The sequence below is a fragment of the Magnolia sinica genome, chromosome 17 (assembly GCF_029962835.1).
Source record: "Magnolia sinica isolate HGM2019 chromosome 17, MsV1, whole genome shotgun sequence".
Lineage (NCBI taxonomy): Eukaryota > Viridiplantae > Streptophyta > Magnoliopsida > Magnoliales > Magnoliaceae > Magnolia > Magnolia sinica.
Window position 1 is genome coordinate 8,094,732 of NC_080589.1, and position 12,050 is coordinate 8,106,781.

Below are 12,050 nucleotides of genomic sequence, written 5' to 3' on the forward strand. Positions count from 1 at the left end.
CATTTCCCTGGCTACCTTTTCCTGTCGTGGCCCACTTGAGTTTTCTATCTGCCTCATTTCTGGCCTAATGTCATGACATGATCGGGCAAAACGGATGGACGGAGTTGATTTCTCACAAACATTATGTGGGCCCTACTTAGCTTCTTGTCCCTGTAAGTTCCTACGAAGGCTTGCACAGGCAATCCGCGTCTGACACTTTTTACTTTCTTCTTTTACTCTGTAGATGGACGGTTAGGATCCACTGCATTAGTTTCCACGTGTTAGTTATGTGGCGATGAATTCCTCATATTATACAGCGCGACGAAAAAACCATATTTTCTTTTTTATTTTCATTGCCTTTTCAGCTCTGGACTCTTTTGTTCGTCTCTCCCTCCTTCGTCGCTTCAATTTCCAGATTTGCCGAGAAAACCAGAGCCGAGAAAACCAGATAAAGGAAAAACGCAGTCCTTCCTTCGTCGCTTCAATTTCCAGATTTGCCCTTCTTACACCCAAAATTTTACAATACTGCCATTCCGTCCTTCCGATCTCAAACCCTCAAAAAAAAAGAAAAAAACCAGTATAAATAACAGAAATTTAGGGTTTTTTTCGTCCTCTCCCTTCTTCTTTTTCCTGAAATTTCTTCATTTTCTCGAATTCTCTCCAAATGCTAGGGTCCGGATCTTTTCCCCTCTCTCGCAATCACAATGGTGATCGCTTCTACAATCCCCCGGCAATCCGTCGACAGCTCCAGCAGCAGCAACAACAGCAGCAGCAGCAGCGGCAGTCGAAGGCGAAGGCGTCGGCGGTCTCAGAATCCCGTGAGGCGGAGAATCTCGCCGAGTCTGATGATCTCTCGTTGAAACCCAGCGTCTGCTCCCCGCCAAGGCCCCCTTCCGGTAATCTGGATCGGTTCCTTGAATCGACGACTCCGATTGTTCCTGCCCAGTATTTTTCCAAGGTGAAAATTAGGGTTTTTAGGCATTTCCATGAGTTGCTAGGGTTTCTCTGGAAAATACTTTTTTACATTGGTCTTTAAAATCTTTGAAAATTGCGATGCAGACAAGTATGAGGGGATGGAGAAATTGCGATGGGGAGTTCCATCCGTATTACAACCTTGGGGATCTTTGGGAGTCGTTTAAAGAGTGGAGTGCATATGGGGCGGGAGTGCCGTTAGTGCTGAACGGGAGCGACTCAGTTGTTCAGTACTACGTGCCGTACTTGTCAGGTATCCAGCTGTACGTTGACTCGTCGAAGCCTTCGTTGAGGTCAAGGTGAGGTTCAGATGAATTTCTTTGATGGGTTGTTTTGAATTTCTTTTGAATGCCAAGCATCTGATGACACTGCTATCACTGTTATTTGGGTGTTGGATTGTTTGAAAATTTCAATTTCTTCTGAATTTCTATCATCTGAGGGTGAGATCACTGTTTTACTCAAAGCGAAGTTTTGTTTATACAGAGTACTTGCATGGTTTCTTTTAAAGTTAGAATGTTTGATGATGAGGTCTTTGTTGTCCTTGAAGGGCATTTCAGGGTTTTGATTGGTTTGCCAATGCATTGTGCATTTGATGTGGGCTTTTGGATGTTGAGGCTGGAAATTAAAGTGTTTTTGAATGCAATTGTGACAATCCAGTGCCATTATTTTCTTTGATAGGCAATCATGCATGTACTATTTTTTATTGGTATTCTTGTATGCAGTATCATCTTGGTTTCTGTCAAATTGCAGTAATTTGCTTACAAGATATTTGTGTTGTTTAAATGTCCTTCTGGGTTCAATGTTTTTTGCTGATGAAATCCCTGTTATGTTAATACAGCTCCTGGATGTTATCATGCTAAAACCAAGAATATAAGGTGTTTTTATCATTAGTTGTGATAATCTAGAATGGCTGTTATGGTAGTAAGCATTCTTGTATATGATTTTTATAGTGTTAATCTAGAAACGTGTAGTGTGGTAACAAGCAAGTTTCACTATTTCATCTCACTGGCAAGAAAAGGTCATAACACTGATGTTGTCTACGGAAAAGGTGAGCTGACTCCTTCGTAGATTTCCTTTACACACTGCTAAATTTGGGTCATCTCGATTCTTGTATTCCCAGTGTCTAATTATCAATATCCATATTACTTAATCTCTCTAAAAAAAAGCCATATTACTGAAGTGTTCATGTTTTTGTTATCTCCCTTCACAGGACATTCCCTCTTAATGTTTTTACTCAATCTTGCTCATTAGTTATGAGAAATTGCTATTTTACTATTGCACATGAGAATGGTTCTCAATGTCATTCGCTGCTGCACCTGGTACTATGGTTATGCAACATCAAGCTGAGTTGCCAGCTATTGTACTCCAATATGGCAAGGATGCAGGCAAGGCCTCCCGGATATATAAAATCATGGTATTGTTTCCAAAAAAAAAAAAGAAGAGATATATAAAACCATGATTACATCATAGTAGGAAAAGACTTGATATCCTATGGTCTAACTGAACCCTCGATAGAGTGGAATGGCGGAACAAGATTCTTGTAGCTGACCCCAATTAATTGGGATAAGGCTTAGATGATGACGACGAATCATTGCTTGCTTCCCCTGTATTTCTTTCTAGGAGTAGATGATAACTATATTTTCAAAAGTTTTGGTTTGGTGGTCAATGATCGAAGGGATTGAGAAATTGCTCATCTAAGGGGTACCAACAAAAACAAGGGGAAGGGTGGAGCAAAACTCTACTCTATTTGCCTCCACCTTTGATTCCCGATGGAGGTCAACTAACACTGCTTCTGTCTACGAGGAGTATGGGAAACTAATGCTGAAGTTGATCTTGCACGGATTGATTGATTGGAGTTCTGAGAAGGTTGACATTGTTTGCTTATAGTGATGAAGAATAAGGCAATTGATGTTGTGAGTGGGTGAAAGATTGGCTGGCAGAAGGTTTCAGTCAATTTCATCGAGAATGGCATTGTCCAGTTGGGGATAGAGTGGATCAAGTTGTTAGAGGTCAGTGGGGAAGATTGAATGATGTAGTTATAAGCTTAAGGCTTGTTTGATCAGTCGAAATTATACGTAAGTAAATGTAATTAAAAGCCTGTTTGTTTTTTCAAATTTCATGGTAAAGTAATGAAAGCGAGCCATCATCATTATTTCTCACTATTTGTTTAAACATGTATTAGAGCACATAAATCGAGGGTCAAATGCATATATAATGGGAGAAGTAAATGCATTCGTAGTCATTACAATTTTACCTTATAAATCTCAATTTGTATAATTTGACAAGGCTAAAACGAATAATGGAACATGCCATAAACTCTTGAAAAAAAACTATTTAGGCCCACATAAACTCCAAATCTCACTACTCTCTCTCCAAAGAAAGAAAAAAAGTGATATTATAATGTATGTGGGGGCATAAATAACTTTTAAATACAAAAGCCCTAAAAAAGAATTGCAAAAAACTGCAAAAAAGGAAAAAAAATCGAAATATTCTATTTTTCTTTTTCAAAAAACTCATATTTTCACCAATATATGAAAGAAATGAAATAGAAAGGAATAACTGAATATTTTACCTGTATTCTTACCTATTTCCACGTCGAAATCGAATGCAACAAGCGGTGCTCGATTTTGTTGAATGACGAAAAAGATATCTTGATTTTTTCTCTCTAAGTTTTCTATGACCCATAAGCTCCAAAAGTCCCCAAATTTTCTCAAAAGTTGCAAAAGATATGTTTTTCTAATGAGGGTGGGCCCTAAATACACTTTAAAACAGAAATCCCCCAAAAAATTCTGTGAAAATAAAAATAAAAATTGACCGGACGTTGCCGGTTTTGGGAGTGCATTATCGAATCGTACGATTCATATTTAATCATACGATTCAAATTTAATCGTACAGTCATACAATACGATATGAATCGTACAATTCGTTTTTTGTGAATCGTATGATAATGACAACACTACTCATTTCCACTTCCTAAACCTTGTCCATCTATCGTAACGACTCCATTTTCCGAGTCGGTCAACATTGCTGCAGCACCCTGCGATCGAGACAAGAAAACTTCATCTTTTGCATTTGTGTTGCCTTCTTTGGTGTTCGGTTTTTGGTTTTCCTTTTGGTCCAAAGGTTAGTCAAGGTTAATAAACACATTTACATTGATGGCCCATTACGACATCACCTCTTTGTAGGGCAGGAGACCGATGACTATCATTAATCCTCATATCGGATGGGCTACACAGTATGAAATATCGGAGAGTGTACATCCCTGCCAGCTCTACTTGCGTTGGTTGCAAAATCGTAATGTTTGAGCGCTGCTGAAACCTACTGATTTGCAAAATATGACCTGGGTGAATAAAAAAGAAATATATTAGATCATCTTCAAGTGGTTGAACAACGTGGATAAAACTCAAAGATCGGCGCCCGACTCCAGGCCCACCCTTCAGTATTGGAGATTGATTACATGTGTAGGTATATGCCCATCGTAAAGAGCACTTCAGCTCTGGATTGCACTTGTTTTACACTCCCTAGAAGCGTATAGTGGAAATGTTGCTATCCAAACGTGCTTAACTGGTAGAGAATTGAATCACCTGGGGAGCACCATATACCGTTTCTTGTACTCAACATGACATTTTTTTGCATTCGAATAGAATTGAGATCTCTTGTTTTCCCCTCAGTATTGGAGATCTCTTTTTTTGCATTCGAACCCTTTCAAACGCTGTAAGTGTTAACATCCTTACTTGGGGTGGCTGGCAGGAATTACCCAAGTAAGTAATCAACTAATCATAACTTAATTACATCTACTTATCTGTAATTTTGACTAATCAAACAGGCCCTAAGAGAATCACATAGGAAATCTTATTTGTGATATATAATCCCCCTCCCCCACCACACCGAAAGTATACTACCATAAAAAATAAATTCCCTGCAGCTTTTGTTCGAGTAAAAAAAATTATATCGTAATGTTGCATATGGCACAGAGACATATTTATAAACAACTATCAAAAGAGCAAATAAGAAAATGATTCCAAATACTTTTTATCTACTAAAGAGTGTTGAGGCTGTATAATATGACTTTGAAAGGCCATATGCTTTGTAAATTCCTATAAAATAGGAAATAAATATTTTTTTATTTTTTATAAAATAGCAGAATGATCAAGCTAGGTTCATAAATGTGTTTAGGACTATTTTATTATGTTTACATAACTGTATGGCTGGACTCTCCGTACGGTTGCTGTATTTCAGTAAAAATAATATATATACTGTGATTTTGGACCTTGATTGTTACCATGTGGACCAAAAGACAGTCTAATTTGATCCGGTGGATTATTGAATTGATCCCATGGGCTCCACATTCTAATATGAGAATTTGATTTTATCTGGATATAAACCGTTTGTCTAATCCATATTCTCAATGAAGACAATTTGGTTCCGTGATGTTTTCTATATCTATGATTTGAGCTTTTGGGTCGTCCATATACATTCACCGTGGACGATTGCATTTTCTGAAGAGACTTTTGGATGCACCTGATCTTCAATCGACAAGATTGTGGTGTCCAACTGAGAACTGATTTGATTGACGTGTAGCCAGGTTTTATCAACAGTTGTCCCTATTCTATTGTAATGAGAAAGCCCCCATTGACCATGCACTCTTGCCATCACAAGGATGCAAGGTATTTCGTAACGATAATGGTGGCCGTAACGGCCACCATCCTTACCTTTATGATACAGGCTGTAACGATCGTTATAGTCTTTCTTTTCTTTTCTTTTTTTTGAAAAAAAAAAAACTGAGCGGCCACCATCCTTACCTTTATGATACAGGCTGTAACGACCATTATAGTCTTTCTTTTCTTTTCTTTTTTTGAAAAAAAAAGAAACTGAAAAACCTCTATAATCCTCGTAATGGACGCTATAGCGGGTGTTACAAGTCATTTTTCCCATGACGGCCATTATGGCTATTACGACCCCATAATGTGTAACAATTGCCACCGTTATCTTTACATAATGGCCATTACGGCACACCATGCAAGGATGTCTGCTTGGGGTCAAGATGGTCTAGGAAGTTGACTATTCATGTACTGTTTCAAGGAACCCCATGATCATGAATGCTGGTCATCCCTCGTACAAGGGTATCTCCTTTGGGTTTGGATAGTCTCAGAAGAGGACTAGTCCAACGCACTTTGGATGAGAAGCCCTAACTATGAATGCTGGTCATCTCTAGTACGAGGATATCTCCTTGGGGATCGGATGGTCTAGGAAGTTGAAATCCTGGATGAGAGTCGTGAAGGCAGGATTTAGGATTGTAACTAATTATTCCATGGCAGCTGAAAAGAGGCCCGTTGAAGGCTTGCCTGGTAGAAAATGGGGATTCGACTAGACATCCACTGTGGATATCAACCAATGGGTGAATGACACGTGGAAGATAGTGATTTTAGTGGGGGTGAAGAAGTTGAACCTGTGATCCATCTCATTGTTGGTAGGCTTTGAGAATGGAAGCTAAAGGATACTGAAGGGTCCTTAAAGGACTTGAGTGTTTGGAAGGAAGCTGTTGGTTCTTTGGTAAGGGTCATCTCACATTTGGCTCAAGGCGTGGGGGTACCTTAGGGTGGTAACTTGGGCTGGTCTCAACCCATGCCCAATTGGCCCAAAGCCGATGTTAACTTGGGTCATGTTGGTTTGTTTCGGTTAGAATTGGGTTGGATTTTTGTACCTGATTTTAACTTGGGTTGGGTTGAGTTATATACCGGCCAGACCCTGCCAAAATATGCATATTCAACTTGACCTGACTCCAATCTTAAAGAGTATTGGTTTCTTCGCAGAGGGGATCATACCAAGGTTTTGGATCAAGTTTCATTAAGCAATTATGGAGATTCATGTTGGATTGAGTTAGGTTTAGTCGATGGCAATGAGGTAATATGGAATTGATCAGGCTTAGGTTGATGATGTGAGTTGAAAATGGGTGGGTCGGGTTACCATAGGAATTTTATTTTATTTTTAATAACAATAATAATAATAATAATAATAATATTTTTTGTTTGGGGGATGGAATGCCTGTGTCCAGGGTCTCTTCCCTAGTAACTAGTAAAGGTTGGAGAAGAAAGGGAGTCATCCTAGTTGCTGAAAGCGCACCTTGGGAGGTCGATGAGCCCATAGAGGTGACTCATTTCTCCTTGGGGGAGTTCAATTCTGAGGTCAATTTCCTTTTGTGAAGACCACAGAGCCCACAAAGGCGGCGACTATTGTCTTGTTGCGAGAGTCTAGTCCCGGAACAAATAATTCCATTTTCTGCTTACACCTGGAACATTCCATAAATCTGTGGGCTTCATTTTGCTTCTTGGAGTTGCCTTTGCATGATTCTCTGTTCCTAAATTCAGCCTTTCATGTCAGTTCCATGGTTGAAAAAGTATGCATGAGAATTGTGGACAAAAGAGGGGAGTGGCAACAGTAAAATTTGTGGTGCTGGAGCAAGAGGTAAGTTATTGCTTCTTCACAAGCCGAAAGAAAAGGCTACAAATGCTAGGGGAGGGGAATTGGTTAATCCCAGGAGCAGTATTTCAAGAGCGGTAGATTAAACTGCAGAAGCTTTTTGACTCCTTGGAGGAGTGAGATGGGAAAGTATTTACAAGCAAGTGATGAGTCTGATGACTCTGATCATGAAGGGACAGACGTAGGAGAGCTTGTTGGTCTTGCTTCTTTGATCAATTATGATATAAGTTCAAAGCTATTGAGGCTGGAAGAAAAGACTGTGAGAAAGTAAAAATCGAAATTGGACCTGAAGTTGAAAGAATTCAAGTCATGCCACTTATTCACAGGCTTCCATGCAATCACTTTACTTGGTAGGATCTTCATCATTCTCAAATTGGAGAACCCTTGTTGACTTGGTGCCATCCCTGTTGGATTCCCCTCCAAATCACACTACTTCCTCTTGCGCCTCAATGCCTTTGTATTCCTCATTGTATCTTCATTATCTTTCTCAAATTGTGGCATTTTTCTCCTGTTGTGACAGGATTGATTTTATGTTCATCTTGGTAGTATGATGAAGGCTTATCCATCGAATCAACTGGACCCAGTCTTCATTGGACTTCAATACATACTGCACTATTGCTTTCTACATCTGATATGGATTGAATTTATTGTCACAGTCTCCATCTCATCCACAGATTTTGGTCTGTTCAGATCGTGGGGGCTTGGTTAATGTGTTCATAACTGCTAATCTGACTGTTAATTGATCAATCTGGTCAACTGACTTTTGACCCATCTGCAGATCCATTTGTTGACACTTCCTTCAGTTCATATGTACTTCTTGAGGCTTGATGGATACCCAGGACTCTCAGTCAATGACTTCGTTATGAATCCTCTCCTACCCCATGAATAAGCAAGTATTGTTCTCTGCATCATGGATCGCATTTTGATTGTGTCTGTGGTCATCTAAGATGAATACAACAATGGTCTCATGGGAATGACCCACACCACACATCTTCTGAGTAGTATTGGCAAAAGGTGACAGCGAGTTGGATGTTATTCACACATTGGCTTTGGAAAATAACCCAGATTCGTTCTCAAGATGGAAATTTCACAACCATTTCTATCAACTGTCATTTTGAATATATCTCCATCATGAAAACATGATGGAGACAATGTGAAAATCACAGTACAGTTTTGTTTCAAGCTTAAAACACTTATAAGGGAGTTATTCAATACTCTGGCCAAGTGTGATGGTTGATATGTGGGCACTCAGAAATTGTACATTTGGATGGTTGACTATATTTCATTTCAACCATCCGCTGCATTTCCACCAACTGGGCAGTTAAAAAAAATCAAATCGTGTTACTTTTGGTTTATTATCCATCTAAATAGAGGCCCGAGATTTCGATGGTTCAATTTGAGTTTACTTGTATGCAGTACGCACCCTTACAATTTTATGGTCCCTGCATATCAACCATCATAGACCGCCAGATTATCAAAGCATTTCTCAACAGTCCAGAGATGTTCCTTTATTCACACTGATTTAGTCGACAAACACAAGCATCAGGTTGTATGATCCCTTTCAGGGCTTCAATGCTCTGAATTATCCCATACACAGGTGCTGAATTTATAGGGAACAGTTAATAGAAGAAAGAAGAGAATGCAAGTGAGAGAAGAAAGAGATTTCATGAGGTATCACCCCAAGATGATAAAAGTGGAGTCTCATCTCTATATGCTAGAAGAATCTCACTTCTAGAAGTTCTTCTACTCACAGACAAGGTCTTAAATCGGTGTATCGAGTGTGGTATCGTTCACCACTGCTATGGCCCCATATTGCCCCTGTATCGGACTGTTTGGGGCCAGTACTGGCTGGTGCAGCCATACTGTTCATGGTCTATACCGGTATGTATTGGGCATTACGTATTGAATGAAATTTTGACCTTATTTTTAATGATTGACACTGAATTGAACACAAATATTTTCTGTACTATTTTTTAGACATATGCCGTTTCGCCAACTATGGTTGAATATGGTTTGTAGGGTAAAGGTAAAGAGTTTGCAATTCAGGACAGTTGAGGAATAGTTGCAAGTGTAAGACAATGATGGGTATGCAGGATTATTGGCTTATATATGCAGTTCAATGAAGGGGAGGGAGGGAGGGATCATCAGGTGGGCCTACTTTGGCACATGTGGAGCCATGTGTGGGGTGCAGGTGGTCATACATGTGTGTGGGATTAGCGAACCTTGATATTATGTTCCCAAATGGAAGTGATGTGTCTGTCCTCATCCAATACATTGCTTCTTGCTTCGCTTATTCCTGCGCTCGTCCAAATTAACATCATGTGAAATCTGGATTTGCATGCAAGGGTTAGACATCACTAGATATAAGATTGTTATTTATTTTATGTTGAGCGATTGCAAAAATCAGCTGTTTGATTTTGATGGACAATGCTAAGCCGTTAAATTCTGTCTTGCTTTTATCACTTTCTCATTTTGTCGAGTGAATGTGGAACTCATTTGATTTTATTTTGATGGAGAATGCTAAGCTGTTCAATAATTTCTTGCTTTTTTGCGCTGTGGTAGGCGGCCAGGTGAAGAAAGCGACGGTGAGTCATGTAGAGACACAAGTAGTGATGGGAGTGATCTCGAAGTTGATAGATCCAAACATCATGGTGAGATTTCTAGCGCTGCTCGAGGGCATCCTGTATTTGAGTACCTCGAACGGGATCCTCCATACAGTCGGGAGCCTTTATCTGACAAGGCAAGTACTTTCTTGCTTGTGGCATTGTCTCAATCTTGTAAATGCATTTTCCTGGGCTAACAAGCTCTTTTTCTGCCAACTTACAGATTTCATTTCTCGCATGCCACTTTCCCGAGCTGAAGACATACAAGAGCTGTGACCTACTGTCCTCGAGCTGGATTTCGGTGGCTTGGTATGCTTTTATTATTTTATAATATGATCTTGCAGTGGTGATACTTTTTTGATGCATACTTACATCTACATTATTTACCCATTGTTTCTAACATCTATAATGGAATTTTGGTGTAGGTACCCAATATATCGGATACCCACAGGCCCGACACTGCGGGATTTGGATGCTTGTTTTTTAACCTTCCACTCCCTATCAACACCTTGTAGAGGTAAGCCCTATTCTCTAACTAGGTTCTTCAATCAATCGGGGAATGTTCTTTCATCAATGTGTAACTGGAAAACCATGCGTGGTCATGCATCTTTTATTCGTTGTTCTTATTTTGAGAAATCTCCATTCTCTACTGTGGATTTTTAATCTTATCTTTTTGAAAGTGGTCAACAATAGATTTTTTATTTGCGTATGTTGTTTCCGACAGGTACAAGTAGCTGCCAGCTGCAGATTCGTGGGCGCACAATGGACATGTCTGCAAAGCTGTCATTACCTGTCTTTGGCCTTGCCTCGTACAAGTTCAGAGGGTCAATTTGGACTCCAAATGGAGTTTATGAACGGCAACGAGCAAGTTCGCTGTTGCAAGTTGCGGACAACTGGCTTCAACTCCTACAGGTGGATCACCCCGATTTCCGGTTCTTTGTTTCACACAATACATACAGGGGTTGAAGGGCCGGATGTTATGAAGGGGTGCCCAAGTGGAGCCATTGATCTTGAACAAGTATATATTGCTTTAGAAGCACAGAAAACCCACAACAGAACTCCCCCACCTAAGTTGCTCCGGTATGCCCACTCTTCTTAATTTATGTAAATTTGGATTTACATATTAATACAAGAGGTCCATTTCCTCTACAAAGAAAGGAATGTTTCTTCATCTCAAAACGAAGAAAAGCTGTGGAAGAGATTTGAATTCTGCTTTCAAGATGATGGGACACAAGGCCCCCCATTTTATTTCTCCTTAACTTTGTTTCATGGGATGGCGACTGCTACGGTCATCTTTTTTGTAAAGGGTGAGAGCAATAGCAGGTATGTACTGCCTCTTTGTTTATCTTGTGTTTTTACTACTCAACAGGGGTTTGTGGGTGTTGATCTTAATGGTTGGGAACATGTCCATAACAATTTATCAAAAAAAAAAAAAGTAGAAGAAAAAATTTCTAGGATGCCTTTGTTTGGGGATGGTGAAGTTGTTGACTTTGATGGTCCATGATGGAAATTCCGAACCGTAGTTTCTATCTAAAATAGTTTCCTTGTGAAATATATTTCTTCTGTTGCTAATTGCTATCAGAAATTTCACAATCACAGATTATTCTTCTCTGCTCCTAAAACCGTGATGAGACAGGCAATGTGTGTTTGTGTGTGTGTGTGTGCGTGCGTGTGTGTGTGTGTGTGTGTGTGTGTGTGTGTATTGGATGTTGACATGAAAATCTAAAACAACTAGTTATATATATGCTAGTTGGTAGAAGAAGATGCTTCTTTTACCATATTTTAGCAGTTGTATGCCTATTTCAAGCAGGCGTGCTGAAGTTGTAGATGCAAGTAGCATCGATTGCAAAACAGATAGATTGAAACATGTTGCTTAAAAGGGGTGGTGGAGTTCTCACAACCCAGTTTACCCAAACGTATGCTGAAGAAGAAATATGCTTTCCATCCACACGGCTTCGCCTTGTGGGCCACCTGAACATCCTTGTTGGCCCATAAGTTCTATTCGCCCATCAGAAT

The 12,050-nt window shown here is 39.7% G+C and overlaps 1 protein-coding gene across 1 annotated transcript; it reads left to right on the forward strand.

The window, feature by feature from the left end:
* The first annotated feature begins 409 nt into the window (after positions 1 to 409).
* LOC131230846 (uncharacterized) lies at positions 410 to 11,379 on the forward strand. The gene is made up of 6 exons (XM_058226857.1): positions 410 to 937; positions 1,039 to 1,250; positions 9,994 to 10,171; positions 10,258 to 10,343; positions 10,460 to 10,551; positions 10,759 to 11,379. Exons 1-6 carry the CDS (start codon positions 644 to 646, stop codon positions 10,998 to 11,000), a joined length of 1,104 nt encoding a protein of 367 aa, XP_058082840.1. The 5' UTR covers positions 410 to 643; the 3' UTR covers positions 11,001 to 11,379.
* Positions 11,380 to 12,050: the final 671 nt, after the last annotated feature.

Bases quoted from the DNA above. Each gene is read 5' to 3' on its own strand.
- LOC131230846 (XM_058226857.1), top strand. From the start codon at position 644: ATGCTAGGGTCCGGATCTTTTCCCCTCTCTCGCAATCACAATGGTGAT. The intron at 10,172-10,257 runs GCAAGTACTTTC...GCCAACTTACAG, and splicing joins GGGAGCCTTTATCTGACAAG to ATTTCATTTCTCGCATGCCA. The intron at 10,552-10,758 runs GTAAGCCCTATT...TGTTTCCGACAG, and splicing joins CCTATCAACACCTTGTAGAG to GTACAAGTAGCTGCCAGCTG.